General features: G+C 42.1%; 2 protein-coding genes across 2 annotated transcripts in view; one reads left to right on the forward strand and one right to left on the reverse strand.

The window, feature by feature from the left end:
* The window catches only part of EIF3H (eukaryotic translation initiation factor 3 subunit H), an 89680-nt gene extending 84564 nt beyond the window's left edge, over positions 1–5116 (reverse strand). Inside the window, exon 1 of the mRNA XM_086741188.1 lies at positions 4965–5116. Coding sequence (XP_086597314.1) covers positions 4965–5084 — 120 coding nt within the window. The 5' untranslated portion in view covers positions 5085–5116. The remainder of the gene's footprint in view (positions 1–4964) is intronic.
* A 10360-nt stretch (positions 5117–15476) lies between these two features.
* Positions 15477–19351, forward strand: UTP23 (UTP23 small subunit processome component). Its single transcript, XM_086742579.1, has 3 exons — positions 15477–15715; positions 17773–17947; positions 18846–19351. The coding sequence occupies exons 1-3, from the start codon at positions 15528–15530 to the stop codon at positions 19230–19232; spliced, it is 750 nt and encodes a 249-aa protein (XP_086598705.1). The 5' UTR covers positions 15477–15527; the 3' UTR covers positions 19233–19351.
* The last annotated feature ends 211 nt before the right edge of the window (positions 19352–19562 follow it).

Raw genomic sequence — 19562 nt, forward strand, 5'->3', positions numbered from 1 at the left:
CAAGTTAAAATAGTGTACAGTACTCCAAATGGATAAACAGCTTTAAGAAGGTGAGGGCTCTAATTAGGTCCAAAAGTCTACTGCAAACCAAGCTGCAAAAAACAGTCATACTCCCCTCCCCCCACTCCGCCCAGTTCTTATATTAAAAGCATCGCTTGTTCTTCTGTGATTATTGCAGATGGACAGTCACTATACAATTTACAATTACTGTTCCTAAGAATTCCAGAAGGTATTTCAGAGTCTTCATAAAGCTCCTTGCAGTCATAATCATCACATATTTAAGTGATCAGTTAAGTGCCAATCTCTCAAAAAAGCAGAAATGTGAAACGGCTGCTTACCCACAAACACATAGAAAGAAAGAAAAAAAAAAAAAAAAAAAAAAAAAACCAAAAAAAAACCAAAACCAAAAATACAACCACGGACATATCTTACATGTGATCACCGCTACTGTGAAGACAAGTTTTCTTTGGGCTACTTGAATGAAGAGAATGCGATAGAATCTCTATTCAAATTTCCACAACAGGATCAAAGACAACAAAACGTGATGTATTGCACTCATCTTCTGGTTGTTTTTTTTTTTTTCTCAGAATGGTCAAAAACAAGCACATGAGATCTTACACCTCATTTGAAAGAAAAAGCACATTATAAGTGTGAGTTTCTGGAGGGTTATTTTTCACCTTGCAATTTCTAATTTCTTAGAAAGGCTAGATCCCCTATATTGGAAACTGCTTTCACTATAGGTTTCTTCATTAAGCATAGAATTTTTCTGACACACTGCTGTATCAACAAAAGCTCAATGTAAAAAAACTTAAATGCATGGGATACCTTGTTTGCTGAACCAATACAGGCTGAATCAGCACAAGCACTTTATGATGGCATAAACCAGAAACATTAGGACCTTCCATAACATACAACTAAAACTGTGTTATCCCCTACAGCTGTACAAATTCTTACATAGACTACGCATCCCTATTCACTAGGGATGAGTTAAACACAGTGATCTGTAGAACAAGCATAGGCTGTCACTACTCATTTTTATTACTAAATAAACCCAAAGCAGATCACAGTATTGTCTTAAAAGGAGTACAAGAAACGTCGTGTTTCTATTCACCCCACAGTCTAAACTGCCACACCCATTAAATTAAATAATTCAGAAGATGACCAGTTCCAAGAAGCAAGCACCTCAGAGATGCCTTATTTAACAAACCTCCTCAACATCAATGGCTCAGGATCCACACGAAATCAGTGTCTTTTTCCATGTTGTAAAAGCAACCAGATAGTCTTTTTTTTTAAAATATATTGTGGTCGTTCCCTGTATTCCTGAGCTGGATGAAGGATACTACTCACTTTTGCTTACTGTGCCTCACAAAAGACATTCCTAACTCAAAACTGCCAATATAACTGTACAAGTAGATAATTTCTGCCTGCTACAAGTCTCTCAAAAATGAGTCCGAAAACAAAACTACATTCAAGCTACCAAAACTAGAACAAAATACTTGGAATCTCATTATCATAATGATACAGTAGCTAGCATTATGTATCATTTGATGACTGAGACCTTAATTACCTAGCAGAAAAGCTGACAGAAAAAGGTAAAGACTTGTATTTTTCCCCCTCCTCTCTGTCACTGTGAAGACTGGAAATCTACATTCACATTTATTTTCAGAAGCATTTTATAAACAAGCATTCACATACGTCAATCAAGTTACCAAGTGTCTATAATGTGACAGTTCTCCCTCAATCTTCCTAAATTTTGGTGCTATTATTTTTCGAAGAACACACTGATAGTACTAACATTTTTTAAGGTTATGCAAATGTAGCCTATCTTATTAATTAGGGTTTCATTGTTAGCTTTTACCACTGCCATGGCAGTGCTTTTTAATTTACTACGGTGTTACCTGGAAAAAAAAAAAAATTACACTTATCTAAATCCAAATTACACCATTACACAATACAGTAAGGAATTAATCAGATTAAAATAAGAAAGAAGTTAACTATAGGACGCTCTACTTGTACCAAATTTTAAAGGAGGTCAGAAAAGCAAGTATTGCTGCATCATTCATTATGTATTAAGTTTTAAGGTAACATACTGACATTCAGAACATCTCTTCATTACCAATATTATTTTACTTCACCATTCTTCTGAAATAACAAGCTTTCTAAAAGTACTTTCACATTCTTACATACATTCTATGTTGCATACACAGACCCAAAATCAACCTACATAGCATGCCTTTGCTTTCAAAGCAGTGCCATTTGAAAGGATTACTTATGCCACTGCCAAGAGATGAGGCACCAATGGAGTGAGAGGTCATGAACTTCCCTGATGGTCACCAAAACACATTCCCAAGTTTGGCACATAATCACTTTGGTCATTGTTCCAGTTTTATTTAGTGAGGGGGGCCTAAGGTGGTAGCTTCTGTAAAAAAACTGCTAGAAGTCGCTCCCCTTTGTTCAGTGGACTCAGCCGTGCCTAGGGCGGACCCGCTGCTGGCCAAGGGCGAGCCATTGGTAGCAGAATGTTCCCTGATAACACCTCTGATAGACCTCTGTGTTTAAGAAGGGGAAAACAGAAGGAAAAAAAAAAAAAAAGAGAGAAGATGTGAAGAACCTGAGCAGGGGCAAAAAGGGGGAGACGCGAGCCTTGGGGCCTTGCAGACCTCATCCTCTGGCCTTCCGCCGGGCAGCTGACTGGGCCCAACTCAGCCCAGCCAAGAGAAGTGAAGAGATGAGATGTGAAGAGAACCTGAGAGACGTCTGCCTGAGCCTGATGGTGAAGAATTTCTTGTGAGAGGAATGGCTGCAGACGTCAAGGTCAGTGAAGAAGGAGGGGGAGGAGTAATGCGGCTCCTGGCCAAGATTCCCCTGCAGTCCGTGGAGATGACCACGGTGGAGCAGATTGTCCCCCTGCAGCCCATGGAGGCCCACGGAGGGGCAGAGATCCCCCTGCAGCCCATGGAGGACCCCGTGCCAGGGCAGGCAGATGTCTGAAGGAGGCTGTGCCCCGCTGGGGCAGCTGTTCTAGAGGGACTGCACCCCGTGGAAGAAATGACCCACGCCGGAGCAGTTTCACAAAGGACTGTGGCCCGCCGGTGGGACCCCACATTGGAGCAGGGGAGGAACGTGAGGAGTTCTTCCCCCAGCAAGGAGGCAGCAGCGTAAAACAACATACAATGAATTGACCATAACCCCCATTCCCTTTTCCCCCCTGTGCCGCTTGGGGGGTGGGGGAGGAAGGTGGTAGAGATAATGTTAAGCTTGGGAAGAGGGAGGGGTGGAGGGAGGTTATCTTGTTCTCTGTCTCATTATCCTGCTTTGGTTTTAGTAATAAATGAATAATTTTCCCCAAGTCAAGTCTGTTTTGCCCGTAACGGTAACTTTAAGGATTTTTCTCCCTGTCCTTATCTCAAACCTCGAGCCGTTTTCCTATATTCTCTCTCCCTATTCTCTCGGAAGGTGGGGGGAGCGAGAGAGAGACTGTGTAGTCTGGCCCTGACTGAGGCTAAACTACGACAGTCATACTTAAGCTTACTGTTGATGTCTTGTTACTTTCTGAGAGTACAGACGAAATATTTAAATCTTTAAGATATTACAAGTGCAGAATTTCTATACAATATTTTGAGGACTTGTAATGGGAACTACTCTGTTTGTAAAGCAAGCAAGTTTATGCCAACACTTTTCTTCACCACAGCAGCCACGGAAGTTTGTGAACCACACTGTTAGCGTCCCAAGAATGCTTTGTGTAAGACCTACTGGGAGATACCTTCAACAAGTGCAGAGGTGCAAGCTTTCTACTGTTTTCAGTAAGTCACCTTCCTCAGTACAGATTCTATGCAAGAGGCACCACCACTGTGCTGTACCAAGAGAATACACAAGGACAAGGGGAAGAAAAAAAAATAAACAAATAAATAAAAAGCATAAAGCAAAAAGTATTCATAGACATTTCTTGGACTGTCAGAAGCAGGCCATCAAGGCCACTCACAGTCGATCTGAATGATCAGTGGTTCACAAAGCAGATTACACACAGTTTGAAAACATCTGTTTTCTATTTCATTTTCTCTTTCATAAGAACACAAGTAAGTTCTTCTTCTTCTTCCCAAAGACTTACTATACTGTCTAACTCCAAGATAATGACTGGGGACTAACACTAATAAATGTCAAGTAGGCTTCAAAGCTTGCCCCAAAATTATTATCTCCCTTCTCATTACTGATACACTGATTCTCCTTCACACTTCAACTGTACAGTGTTCTGGTGACACTTGGGAAGAAACAATGGTTCCATCCCTAAGAAGTTCAAGCAACTATTTTTTCCCCACTTTACATCACCTCGAGTAATATCAATTGTACGATACATGAACCGACACAAAAACTCTCAGCAGCAAAGCCAAGAACCAACTTCAACAGATGCTCTGCCACTTAAGGTCTGCAAGGATTGACTCCACTAGAACGGCTTCATTCTCTGCTAAATCCCATGAATCCATCGGCTTATTTCTTATTAATAAAATGCAGTAGGTATTAGGAGTCCTAACAAAGAAAGCAAAAAGCACAACTGACGAGGGAAAAACCCGCCATGCTCACTATCTCTTACACCTGTGTAGTTTTCAGCAGCCTGAGCTATGAGAGGTGTAAACAGAAAACCCAGGCAGCGGAGCGGAAGGAAGAAAGGAAATGTTTCAAAGCAATTAATTCCTGCCCTGTCCCGGCCATGGCTTCCACAGGGCGGGAGTCGCTCCCCTCCCCAGGGGTGAGCACGGGGGGAGCCTGGCCGCGGGTTAGGACGGTCGGGAGGAGAACGAAACCGCTCCTGCCCCTCGGGGCGTCGCGGCGACCCCGGCCCCGGCACAGACACTGTCCCCGGGCCGCGGCAGCACCCCACCGACGGGGCCGGCCCCGCCAGCGGCTCCACGCGGCCGCGGCCGCCCCGCCCGCCCCTCGGCCGGCGCCGCCCCAGCCCCTCCGCTCACCAGCCCGTCGATCTGCACTTGCTTGACGGCCGAGTCGCCCGTGGTGGCGGCCTTGCCTTTGCCTTTCGAGGCGCCGAAGCCGCTGCCGGCAGCGCCGGAGCCTTCCTTGCGCGACGCCATCTTTCCCGTCGCACCGGCCGGAGAGAGAAAAACGAAACACCGGAAGCGGCGGCCAGGCCGCGGCGGCGCGCGGGGAAACGGCTCCGGGCGGAAACTCGGCGGCAGGAAGGCGCATGCGCGGTGCTGCCGCGGGGTGCGATGGCGGGGGATGCTGAGGGCCTCGGAACCGGTCCTGGCTTGGCTTCGCCAGCCGGCACCGCGGGCCCGAGCGCACCGGGAGCAGGATGAACCCTGTGGCGACTTTGTTCTCTAGAAAAACTTCAAAAGTTCACAGGCGCCTGTGGCCATGGAGGCCTCTCCTCATGCTGGCTGGCGCCTGGCAGCCATTTCTGACAGCCTGGGGGTGCGTTTCCATGGCTTCCTTGGGCCATTCTGATGGTGAAGGTCCCGTAAAGTTGCAGCTGGGCCAGGCTTGGCACAGCCGGTGGGGCTGTGGTGGGGGCTCCCCAGCAGGGCTGGGGGAGGCTCTGCTGGGGGGGAGCGTTGATGCCCAGTAAACGAGCTTGATGTCGACAGAGAAGCACTTCCAAGAGAGAATAGATTTGAAAGCTTTGGGTTTTAGCTCTAGAAAAGCACATTGCTATAGAATTATGTGAATATCTGTCTTGAGCATGAATAACAAGTCATCAGCACTGAGAGCGGATACAAAATTTTAACAGATACAAACAAAACCCTGAACGATTAACTACTCATGTTCTTGGGAAAGGGTTTCGGTGTTGTATTAAAAGTTAACTGTTGATTTTGCTTTGCTGCTCTTTTTTTGTTGGTTGTTTTTTAAAAAGTATTTCAAATCTTACGCATTCTTCTGAAAAATTAAATGGGTTGTGAAAGGTAGACATACCAGACACCCCAAAGCTGTCCAGACACTGTGTCAAATATGTGACCTCATTAAAATTCACCATGAACCCTTCCAATAATGTAATTGACACTAATTTCTAACTTTGGGAGGGAGGGGAACATATTAACTAACACCAATACAAAGATGTATCTGCTTTTTTCAGCAGACATAGACCCTGCATTTGCCTGTTCCTGTAAAATGGCCTTAGCATCACAAGAATATTCCCTACCAGCTGCCTGCATCAGGGCTGGAACAAATTCAAGCAAAGAATCTAGTATAATAATTATCCCCACCAGGCAAACCTAAATGCTACTGATACCACTGATCAGATCTGCATTGACTCTACAAAGAAACCTAGATACTCAGCTTAACCAAGAACACCTCACAATAGATGTCTAAAGTTAGGTGTGATGAATCCCACTTTAGATTTCCCTTTGGGAAAAATCTGTTAAATGGAGATTAAGGGTGAAGTTTAGAATTGCAGCTTCGCTGAGGTCAAATGTGCTTCAAAGAGACTGAAGTGTGCACGTGCAGCAGGATTAGGGCGTTGTTCTAAGAAATAGGTTTGTAGAGAGGCTGATGCAATAACGACTCAGAGTTTCAAGGCAGTATGCTGTGGCTGATGATCTCAGCCATCACGTAGGTGTTGCAAATTTGAGTCCTACCCTTCACAGGTTTCCACGACTGCATGTTGCACTCCCACTGGCATTGCCTTTTGAAGTTGCTTGATTCAATGTTAATATTTCACTTTGCTGTTATACATACATACATATCCAGTTTTAATTTACAAATATGATCAAATAGCTTTAATTAAAGAAAACTAAGATTAGGAAACAGTATTATGATAATATAGTGGTTTCAACTCCAGTCCATGGACTGCTGGAGATCTGTGGGCTACTTCAAAGATGTTGGTGAAAGGTATTTAAATATATAAAACATGCCTTCTGTCAGTAAATGCACAATGTTTTACCACTGGCAAATTCTTAGAGACCTGAAAAGGAATGAAAACCCCTGGGATAAGACAAATGTGATACATTATTTCTGCCTATCAGTTTTTGAACAGAAACTCAATGTAATTTAAAAAAAAAAAAAAAAGAAAAGAAAGGAAAAAAAAAACAACAAGTAGCTACAGCACAGAACATCAGCATGTTCAAAGAGGTTGCTGCAGGCACCCAAAATAGCCCTATTCAAGGGACTGACATAGGGCTCATGTTACTTAATGCACTGCCAGAATAATTCAGTCAATTTGGTTACTTGTGGTTAACATGAAAAATGAAACACAAATATCAACTTTCTACTTTATGGAACTCACCAGCTCCAGGCAAGAGGCCTCAGAAATTTTCACTATTGAAAATACTGAATTCTTGAAAAGGAGGACATAAAAATGATGTCAGACTGAAAAATTTTAGTAACACTGCCCAAGCTGCTCAGGAAAACCACAAAACAGAAGACCTCTATCACAAAATGCTTTAGAAAATTCAAGTGGTGCACAAACTCCATTAATCATTTTTAAATGATACTCCAAGTCAAAAGACAGATGGAACCCTTTTATTCCCCAGTCCTGCGTAAGTAAAAACCTTGGTGTAATTCAGATGTGACATTTATCTCTACAGTAGTGCTGCAGCGTATCAATGCTATGAGCAGAACTCGTGTTGCTAAATGGAAATTATCTGATTAAGGGTTCAAAGATGTAATCCCTTCCAAACTGTCAGCCCTCAAGGGCTAAACCAAGCTGAATTATGTTTGTGTGTGCTGCAGGCTAAGACCACGCACGTGAACAGCTACCAGAGATCAGCTCACCTGCAGTGACTTGTTACCACTTGGTAGATGGGTTGTGTCTGAATTCAGTGTTTTTCCTCCCTACCTTCTCAGCAATTCCAAATATTTCTAAGCATAATGAATACCTTAAGTTCATTATCACAAAGTACAGAGGAACAGGGAAGAATCACTTGGGATACACATACAGCCGTCTGTACTTGCACTGAGACACAACAGCACTCCAAATACAAAGTTGCACTAAGAACTACAGTTGCCTAAACCAACATTAATTATCTACAAAAAGAAATTGTTTCCAGTAAAATAATCTCCAAAATTTGGTGGATTTACCTAACATCAACTTAAAAATGCCTTGTAATATCTTGCACCCTTACAGACGTTTCAAGCTCAGAAAAAGCTCAGTTTTCTCAAAGAGATGAGATATTCAGGCTTAAACTTTCAAACGTCAAGAAACACAGACACTTGGCATATCTCCATATGAATGTACTACTGACCTTTTTCAATGTGCCCTTATATGTAAGGTACCTACTCTGCCTTAGCAGGCAGATGCATTGCTTAAAAATGAAGTAAGTATCTAACATCTTTCCTTTGTAAAGTAAGGCTTGTATTTGGGAGAACTGTAGTGACTATAAAGCTGTACTTAACCCCTACGTTCAAATACAAAGCTTATTGCACGTAATTCTACACCTGGCATGGCCTCTTTGCTCTTTTTCAAATTGCTTTATATTCACAGGACGCCTTTTGGTAGTAGCTTCTCACTCACATACTGCTTTTGTACCCCACAGGGAGAGCGAAAATCCTTATGACGAGAAGGTCCCTCTGTGTCACTGGTATCTGTGGTGGGTTGACCCCGGCCAACAGCCAAACGCCCACCCAGCCTCTCGTTCACTCCCCTCTCCCACAGGATGGGGAGAAAGCAGGAGGAAGGCAAGTAGACTTGCGAGTCGACTTTCAGAAGCCATGGGGCAGACAAAATCTCTTAAGTGCTCATTCTTTTCTTAACTTTGTTTACCAGAAAAAGCGGTTGGGAGAAGATGTAACAGGGGCCCCCAAGTCTCTCCAGTAGACACAGTTTTGCCAAGTGCATGCGTTACTCTTCCTTCTGTTAACTACAGTTATATTCAGTAGCGCTGCGTGCCATGTGCAGGCAATTCCAAATTTCGACCACAGCTTCAGGAAGCAGCGTTGTGTATAAACCCTGTGTAACTCAGGGTTTCCAGCCATTTGTGTTCTGCTGACCTCAGCATTTTCAGTCTAAAGGAAAGGAAATACCCTCTGGCGTATCAACCCACGTTAACAAAGGTTCTCCCTGATAAATAAGATAGCACTCTACACCCAGTCTTCACTGACAAATAATACTTTTCTGACATGTCAGATATTCATCCAGTGCTTACTACTTTCCACAGAAGAGCTTATTGTGAAGATTTAGGATCAGGCTACATAACTACATGGGCATTTTGTACCAAATAATTTTAAAGTACTAGTATTTGTCATTAGGCTAATTCTGACTTTAGAAGTTATTGGTGCCAATACTGAAGTCCAATCCACTTTTTTTTTTTTCTAATTTTCTTCAAGGGAATCAAAGTAAATAAATTTGTTTTATTGGATTTTTTTTATTTGAAATAGGAAATGGAAAGTAATAAGGTGCAGGAGTGACAGAAAAACAGTAAAAGTGGAGCTGCAGCAGCATAGAAACCCCCAGGGACAAACATCAAATGTAATAAAGGAACTACAGGACCAGAATGTGAACTTTGAAAATTCAATTTATTTTCTGTAAAATGGAGATTTCAGAGGCCATGCATGGTTTCAGCCATGCTCTTAGAAAGGCAACCTTTTAGCATTTGCTTGACTAAATGTAAAAGCACTACTGTAAAAACAAAATGGAGCAGCTATCATGGACAGTAAGGTATTTCTGCACCTTAAGGAAACATCTGAAAAATACAAGTTCTTTTCTTGGGAAGGGTTTTTTTTTCCACTGCTCAACCTTTTCTCTGCTTTTTTTTTCAATAACTTTTCCAATAAATGTTTTCAGTTACCTTCTATTCTTATCTACTCTTTTTACATTCCAGGTGTTTATAGCTATTTCTTTAGCATACAACTAAGAGGAACAGAAAATTACATAGGAATTAACAATAAAATTGCCTAATGGAAAGTCTATTATAAAAAAAAAAAGACTGAGACATTTTAAGTGCTAATTTTGGTGTGCAAAACAAATAGAAGTTATTTGCACAAAATTATTATGTTTCTAAGCAGAGCCAGTTTCTTGCTACAGTATCAAGTTAGAAAACTATGTAAGCATAGAGAGTGTATCTCATTTATCACCACAATGTAAAGATTTCACTTCCCTATTCCCAGTTAACTGATTTCTCCCTGAAATCAAAGAAAGGCTGAAAAGACACGTGTAGTATCTCAGACAACAGAAATGAATTATCTATCTTGCACAAATTAGAATTTTGGCCATAAAGTTAACTTCTTGTCTGAGATAGGCTTCCCATGTAATTTCTCTTTTGATGTCAATTTGTTCTGCCTTATCTTCATAATCAACTAATGCACCTTCTGATTCTTGATGACACACAAGCTATCACATGCCGAAGATAACAACCTTCTCTAAGGAGAACAAGGAATGAGGAAACAAATGGAAGTAAGCATACCAAAAATCCAAAATGTTTTATGTCTTCAATCTTCCTGTAATCTCCAAAGTAAAAACATGTAGTTGTTTAAAAGAACTTAAACTGAACTTTCTATCAGAAATACTTAAAGGGGGAGAGGGAGGTTCTGCTCAAAATGAAGCAATGAATGCTTTCATAGGCACAACAGGAGACAAGATGTAAAGCATCACTCCATTCTTCCTCTCTATCTACCTAGCACATCAGCTACCATATAATCAGCATTTGGCAAGACATCTGCTGCATTTTTCCTGCTCCCCAAATTGAGGTTACAACTCCAGTCCTGAGTATTCCACAAAGATCTCCTATTTTTCTAGATTGCAGCACTTTTACATCACTCTTAAGTGCTTCTGCAAGCTCTGGGAGGACAGAGGGAGCAGTACTGCAGCAGGTCATACGTGGCGCAGAATGGCAACTGACCAGTGCAGATCTGGAGGAGCAGTGCAGGGAGGAAAGGCTGCTCTCAAAGGGTGCCCTTGAGTGTCCTTGCAGCAGCGTGAAACCAGTTGTTTAACATGTACCTCTTAGAGAGCTGCATCAACCAAAAACGCTGCATAAACTAAATTATATGTATCAGTGAAGTGTATCTATTCAGGAAGACAAAAGATTTAGTTAAATTAGATAAGATCTGATTTTGTTCATCATTCATGGGAATTTAGCTCTAGGTCAAAAAAGAGAGAAAAGCTGGTATAACGTTTGAGAAGCTGTCAAGAATCCCACTGATTATTTTCAGCCCTGTAATTTCTTTCAGCTTTAGTAAGAAAGCAAAAGTTTCCTGCAAAATCTTTGTTCTCCAGAGCATTCTCAAAGTATTTGCTACTATAAGTAGTCACTTATCCATTGTATTCTATTTCTTACTCATGGAAGCACCAGTATGTAGTGAAACTAAATATCCTAACCTCTACATTAAATATGTGCTTCTTATGATACACAATTTAAAAGACAGTTAACATGGGACATACTGTGATGAGCAGCTATGGTATTTAAACCTAAAGTAATTTTCTAACTGAGGAGCCTGGTAACAGTAGAGCCAGAAAGGTGCAGAAAGCTTTATCACATACAAAATTCTCATCTGCTGAGTTTGTACCAATCCATAAAGAAAAAACAGAGCTTGTCACAGCCACGTTTATTATAAATCCAGATGCTGCATTCCCATGAGATAACAGAAAAATAGGTACTGTAAAAGATGAATGTACACGATGAAGGCTAAAATTCAAAAGCTCAAATCCAGCCCCAAGGCAATGAAAGGAGAGGCCAGCAATGAATAATAAACATTCCGACAAATATAATTTAGCATATTAAATACTGCGGAATCTTCTGCTGTGACCTATACATATCTCATAAAAAATAAAAAATATACCTAGGAAAGTATTTTCAGACACACTCCAACAATGTTTTACTGTCCTGTGTTTATTATAGTTTTGTTTCTAAATGTTGTAATTGAAAACGCTACCCTTTTCTTTTTTGTAAGTCAGTTCATTTTTCATATTCAAGCATGTCTGTGCTAAGATTTACTGCAGATAACCACAGAGCACAACATTTGCCCAGAAGCAACACATTCAGATTAAAAAGGTCTGACACAAAACAAGTTTGGGAGAATCAGGGGCCGAGACGTTTTTCTCGCCAAGCTACAAGCATTTGCCAAGTGCCAGCTATTAAGGGAAATCTTTGTTATTAGGCCTACATCAAAGCTCTTTTGATAAAGAACAGCTTTCACTTCAAGTAATCCACATGTCACAGCAATTTAATGTTATTTAATTCTACTGCTGCATTACCTAGCGTCTCAAAACCAGAGCTGAACTCGCATATGCCAAGAGATGGTCTTCTCTGCAAAGAGCCAGTACTCTGCTGGAACAAGCCCAGGTTCCTGGCTCATCACTGTGCAGGTCTGGGAAGTTCAGCACGAAGCTCTCCTCACACTTTGGATGTACAGAAGGTCTCCTTCTTCAGTGTGACATCTTCTTTTCATAAATACTGTCTATTTACCCACAAGGTATGAATATCATTGATAAAGTCACAGGAACTGTTTTGTTAGATCAGAACTGTACCCTAGACCAGTATCCTGTCTGGCGGCGATTACGAACATGTATTTCAGAAAAAGAAGTTCCTCATTTCAAATTCTGTTTTCTGTCTTTGGAGAAACAAGTCACATCATTAACAAAGGTAGTGCTTCAACACCTTCCACTCTCCTCCTCAGGTTCACTTCCACAATGACACTGCTGGTGGGCAGTCTACTGATACTGCAAGTGGTTTGTTAGTTCTTTGATAAAACGGTGACTTACAAAAACCACCCTCAAAGTCTTTTAGTGGTGCAGACAGATAACTGATGAAACTTCTCAAATAAAAATATAATAGCAAGTAATTTCAAAAAGCTATCTTCCTCTGAACTTTATGACAAGCTTTGCTGTGCTACAGACAGTTCCTCTAAGGGTATGTGGAATGTGAGAGCATTTGGTTCATTAAGTCATCTGGTTAAGGATTATTCAGTATAAAAGAAATAAGAAATAAGAAGGAAAGTGATATATTAAACACACACAGCACACAAAAATTGTCGAATGAGTAGATGGTAAAAAAACGAACAGTGAAGAGCAGAACTCTTCAGCCATTAAAGGAGCTACGAAAGAACCCAACCTGAGCTTTGTCACTGGTAAGATGGGGGAAACATGATTATTACGAGTGTTACAACATATTTGAGGGGGTGTATGGGACTGTGCAAAACTTTTTACGGGATATCAACAGGGGGATTGCTTGTGGGATTATGCAAAAACTTGCTAAGGGATGTTCACAGAACTGGCCAGAGGCAGGGAAAGGAAGGATCAGGGTAGATCTAGGGGGACATGTAGGAAAATGGGGAGGAGGAGGCTCACACGTCAGCAGGCAGTGGTCCACCTCACTGTCTGTACTTACGTCATATATGTGCTCTGTGTGTGCATGCATACGCTTGTCCAGGATACATGTGAGCCTAAAACGCCTCCCAGGTCCAGAGAGCGTACGTGGATGGACTTCCGCAGCCAGGAGCAGCAACCTCCCAGTCCCAGAGACCACTGGATTCAGCATCTTCCATAAAATCCTTAGGCTTATTTTTAAAAATCCACTCTTCAGATTGTTCATAGGCATAGTAAAATAATTGAACTTAAAAGGAAAATGGTGACTTTTATTATATGTAAAATACTATAAAAACATCGAAGAAAATGTTGAAAAAATTCCACTTCTCTGCACTGTCACAGTATTCTTACAGACACTACTTTTAATATCTAAAATTTATTAAAAAGAAACTTCAAAGGAATTGCATAGAAGTGAAATATAATTTACAGAATGGTGCGGCAAGTAGTTTACCATGCAGTTAAAGCTATCTTCTGCACAATGAAGAAGGAGAAATCTGTGCTGCTGTTCTGCCTGCTAGCCAGCCTTCTGAACATATTTTACCATACCAATTGCATTACAACTTGCTGTGATGGCCGTATTTACGAAATGAACAGCAAAGAAGTATCTCGTCACAATCGTATTTAACACCCTCCTCTGGATTGTATTTTATTTTGCATTTAGTTCAAAATGATGACCAGTTCAAGCGCTCGTTTAATTGTTTCTCCTTTTAATCTCCATTCTGTAATAGCAGCTATTACCATTGCAGAGTCCACATTCTAGCTGGCAGTTCCACTGTGAGATGTGCTGGCAAAGTGCTCTTAAAAAGGAATAAGTGCCTGTCTTTGGGCAGTTGGGGCGGGGGCGGGGTGGGAGGGGGAAGAAAAAGAAAAAAAAAATCTAATAAGATTTCACTTTGGAGTCTTGCTGAGTGTTTTTGTTTAACTTTAATGAAATTAGATAGAGGAACTGAGACACCACACTAGCATGGGAATACATTGGCCACGGGACTGAAGTTTAATAAAGACCAATGAATTCAACTTTTCACTTAGCTCGCAGAGTAAGGCGTATATCCTTGCATGTCTACGATACTCACGAGCACGGGCAACTGTGCCCCAAAGACAGCTGGAAAGAAGGATTTAATGACAGAAGAATACTGTCAACAGCAGAGTCATATCCCACGGGAAATACTTGCAATCACCTGCTCTTCCCACTTTTCGTCCTGTAGCCACTTTAAAATATCTTCCCATTCAAACATTTCCATTTCTAGAATAGTAATTAAGTGCATTATTATTCAGTTTCTCTTAATACTAACTAACCTTGGAAGCAGATGTTTCCTATGTCTATTTGGTAGCAAAAAGACCAATATGACAGGTGGGTATTTGCTGAAATGACTTCATAGCAGTTTGACTGATTACAGCGAGCTAACTGGCAGGTAGCCGCAAATTTCGCTTGCAGTACAGTTGTCCCTGGCAGAAAGATGTCTGCTGTTGTACCTGCACAGCAAGACAGACGCCTCTCATTATAATTTTGATGGTGTTAAGGTATCACATCCCTTTGCCTGCCTAAAATACAGGCATTACATTCAGTTTCCTAACTGCCAGATGTCTGGTGTGCTCAGGTTTTCTGATGAACAGGGAGGAGTTTGTGCAATCTAGCTCTCTGAATGGCAGCTATTTCCCCAGACTAGAGTGAAATTGTATTTTCTGTTTTTCGTGGAAAGGAGGATTAAAATGTAGACAACTTTAATTTTGAACTTTGTGCATGTAGAGCTTAAGTTGATGTACCTAATACAGGCAAAACAATAAAAGCAGGCATTTGATAAGCCTTCCTAAAGAAAGTATGCTGATGGATGATTAAAATACACTGATGATGAAGTCTCTGGCACAGTAATTGGAATTTAATCATTATACTAAGTCAGGAAAAAAAAAATCTTGCATATTGCTGATTCACAGCAAATGGCAGGAGCCAGCATAACACCACAAACACAGGGCAAATAACTAGTTTTCGGGCAATCATTGTGAAATACTAGGTGGCTGAGTGGGACCCTTGCAGGCCTCAGACCCTTGCTAGCTCCCCCGCTCACGCGTCGGAGGCACCGCTCATCCCCGGCCTGGCCCGTGAGGCACAAGGGAGCCAGACCCTGGCAGGCGACCACGGCACCCGGCAAGAACCCGGAACCCCTGCTCCCGCAGGCCCCAGCTCCCTCAGGCCCCGGGAAGGGCGGGGGGGGGGGCGGTAGGCCCCGCCCCGCTCCTCTCCGCCGCGGCGGCCGGGCCCAGCGCAGCTTCCGAGGGCGCCATGAAGCTGACGCGGCAGAAGCACGCCAAGAAGAACATGGGCTTCTACAAGCACAACTTCCACTTCTGCGAGCCCTTCCAGGTGCTGCTGGACGGCACCTTCTGCCAGGCCGCGCTCCGCAACAAGATCCAGATCCGCGAGCAGCTGCCGGGGTACCTGGGCGGCGCCACGCAGCTCTGCACCACCCGGTAAGGCCGCGGGGGGCGCCGCGCCGCCCCACTGCGCATGCCCGGGGGGGGTGGCGGGGGGACGGACGGCGAGGGGAGCGAGCCGCAGTGCGCGTGCCCGGGAGGGTGGCGGGGTCGGCGGGTGCGAGGCGCAGGGACGGGGGTCGCGTTGGTGCCCGAGGCCCCTCGGCGTCGCGGCGGGGCGGGAGCTGCGCGGCTGAGGAGGTGGCGCGGGGGGCTGTAGTTAACTTGCAGAGGGACAGGAGCTGCTTTCAGTACCAGCTGCCTTTCCAAACATGGCAGAAACCGTTGAGGGACGAACTGGGGCAGGGGTGGTGCCTGGGTAGGCCTCCTCCTCCTTCGCTCACCTCTTCCTGTCGAAGTGGGAACGGAGGCAAGCTCCGATCTCTGGGCAGGGAGCGAGGCACTGCTTGTCTAGCGTTTCAGCCTGCCGGTGAGGGGGACAAAGGAACCGCTCTCAAGGGAGAGCAAGGGTGTGCTAGACAAAGGCATGGAGGTAAAGTGTGCACGCTAAATGTCTAAGTTGCCTTGAAATTGGCTTTGTCTTTACTTGACTTTGTATATCGTGTGTGGCAAAGTCTCTTACACTGGGGTTTCTGCAATGACGGAACAGCCGGCTGCCCATGATGGAAGCAAGTTCTGAAAATTCCAGGAAGATGGATACCCTAGGCTACAGAAATTAGACACTCAGCCATCTGGTGAAGCGTACAGAACTGGCCTGTACACAGTAGAAAATACCGACTCATGACTTTAGCTGTGAAAGGTTTGGTAATCATAGAATGGTGTGGGTTGGAAGGGACCCTTAAAGGTCATCTAGTCCAGCCCCCCTGCAAGGAGCAGGGACATCTCCAACTCCATCAGGCTGCTCAGAGCCCCATCCAACCTGGCCTTGAATGTTTCCAGGGATGGGGCATCTACCACCTCTCTGGGCAACCTGTCCCCAAATAACTTTAGTCCAAATTGTATTCTGGTCATGTCTAAATGTCAATTCTTGCTTCCTTCTTTCAGCAATATCTGTTGGTCTTCTTGACCTGTTTTCACTTAGAACAACTGAATGGACTAATTTTTTCTGCTGTCAAGAGTCGTAAGTTGGTGAGGCAACACCTCAGTGGCACGACCAGAGCTTCCCTGAGGAAATGAGCTGGCTCACTCTGAGGGTCTTTGCAAAAAAAAAAAAACATGCTCAAGGCTCCACAAAGATTATCTTCCAAGGCTAAACTTTCTTCTCTGGAAAGAAAAATAGTTTTAATTAATATCTTACCATTATTAATTGTAAACTAAACAAAAGCTCCAAAGAGGTTTTTGACATGTTCACTTCTGATTAGTCACTATGCTACCGTGTCCTTGAAGCTCTATTTCAAGGCCATATGTTCCTACCACTGTCTGCATTTAATGGTAAGGCTCAGTGGCCGCAGTAGGTTAGGTTTCTTCTATTCATTTCTGAGTATCCAAGCTAGCATCCTCACAGGCTGCTGTGCTGTCCTATGTGGACATTTACTCTAAGTGCTGCTAGGAGGAGGATTGTAGGTTTTCATTATATTGCTTAACTGGAATGTTGTGAAGCCGTAAACTGACAGATCTTTAATGATACGGACAATCTTTTGTCTTTTTTTACTTGAGTTGGTTGGATTCTGATAGCATTTTAGGCAAGGTGATGGACACTAGTAAAGAGTTCAACTCGTATGCAGTGATTAATCAGTTTGTGCTAATTAACATAATTTTATTTGTGAAGCAGCAGTTCATATGCTAGGTGATGTCTGAACATAAATGTAAGGACTTAGCATTGTCACTGATACAAAATATTTTAAAATCCATTTAATATAACTTAATGTTGTTGCTAGTTAATTTTGTTTGGAACCGAGGAAGTCTTGGTGAAGACAAGGGTTACTTGGGGATGGGCTACTGCTTTCAGATTACTGGGTGCCATTTACAGATCATAGAGCCTGAGCAACTGCACGTTGCTCATTCCTAATTAACTCACGTGAACCTTTTGCTGTTGTAAAAAAAATGTGTAGTTACTTTCCTGATTAGAAATCACTGTTGCATTTGGTTTTCAGCTGTGTTCTAAAAGAACTGGAATCATTGGGGAAAGCGCTGTACGGAGCAAAACTAATTGCCCAAAGATTTCAAGTTCAAAACTGTTCTCACCGCAAGGATCCTGTGAGTGGTTCAGCCTGTTTACTTTCCATGATTCAAGAAGGCAACCCTCATCACTTCTTTATTGCTACACAGGTAAATGCTCATGACAAACATAACTCCATTTCATTTGAAGTGATCCTTTGATACCTAAGGATAAGGAAACCCACAGAAACCTTGATGATGAGATTTTTAAATAGCTTGTGGGAATTAATCTTGAAAAGCCTTACTCACTCTTAAGTATATTTGCTAACTATGAAGTAGGAAATCTTTTGTCTTACTTGAAAAACTTGGTATTTTTACCCGGGAAGGATATTGCTTAGTTCAGCAGACAGTGTAGAAGCCATAGTGACTGCCTATTGACATGTAAGAAAACAACTAATGACTGTTAATTTGCATATTGCTTGTGTGTGCATCCTCTGTCCCAAACTGTTTTGCACAGTTAATTGGTTAATATGGTTAATTGACCATATAAATTGAATTCTAAGAAATTTTGGAGGTTTTAACTAAAGAATAAAGGTAGAACTTGTGTACAAATAAGAAGGGTGTTTTTTTTCTTAGGTCTGTTATTGAGACTGTATGTGTAAATTATATACACTATATATAAAATGATTTACAGTAAAAGTCTGTATACAGACAGATACAAGGAGTTTAAAATGACTTGTTACAGAGAAATTATCTTACTTCTTGTGAAGTGGTGCACTACCTACTAATGAACGGTGACTTTTTTCTCAAAAAGTGCACGTACGCTTATACATGCATGAAAAAAAGGAAACATTAATAAATTTTCCATCAGAAGTATAGCTAATCAGAAGGAGAAAAATTGAAATTTAAATGGCTCTGAAAGGCACTGCCAGGTATATTTGCTAGATTAAGTTTCTTATCTTTTTCATAATGTAATTTATCTTCATAGTTTTGTATTGAAAGTAGGTAACATTTGAATTGCAAATATCGTTTAATCCGAAAATATTGACCAAAGTATTTAATTTTACAGGACCAGGATTTAGCAAACAAAGTGAAAAAGAAGGCTGGCGTTCCTCTCCTCTTTATTATTCAGAACACTATGGTGCTAGACAAACCTTCACCTAAATCTTTGGCATTTGTTCAAAAGTTGCAAACAAATCAGCTTGTTCCAGAGCACCAAAAACAAAGTATTGTGCAGCTTAAAGAAAAAGAAGGATTAGCAAAGCAAGAAGGTGAAAAGAGAAGAAAACGTAAAAGGGCAGGCGGCCCCAATCCTCTCAGCTGTCTGAAGAAGAAAAAGAAGAAAACACAGGAGGGTCAGGAGCCTTCTGCTGAAAAGAAGAAAAGAAGAAAAAGAAAGCGAAATAGGGTTAAAGGAGAAGCCGTGCAGTCAGTGCAGAAGAATGAAGAAGAATAAAACCAACCATCTTTGTAAACAGTGCAGGACTTGAACACTGTTTGAACTTTGGAAGAAGAAAGATTAATGTGCAGTCATGTGAAATCAAATTGTTTTAATATTAAAACTTGTTTTTTTGAGATGGTACTGCTCATTACTGCGTCTCAACATTTGCAGGTTATTGTCCTAATAATTTATTCTGTTGTTTAATAATTGGCTTTGTGATAAAATTTTTAGGAACCCTCATATTTAATTATTCTCTCTAGCATCTTGATTCCCGACAGAGTTCACATGATCGGCAGCAATTTTTCAGAAATGCTTCTTGGGTTTCAGATGGATTTTGGTGGGGTG

Source organism: Chlamydotis macqueenii, chromosome 2 (assembly GCF_036417535.1).
Source record: "Chlamydotis macqueenii isolate bChlMac1 chromosome 2, bChlMac1.mat, whole genome shotgun sequence".
Taxonomy (NCBI): Eukaryota; Metazoa; Chordata; class Aves; order Otidiformes; family Otididae; genus Chlamydotis; species Chlamydotis macqueenii.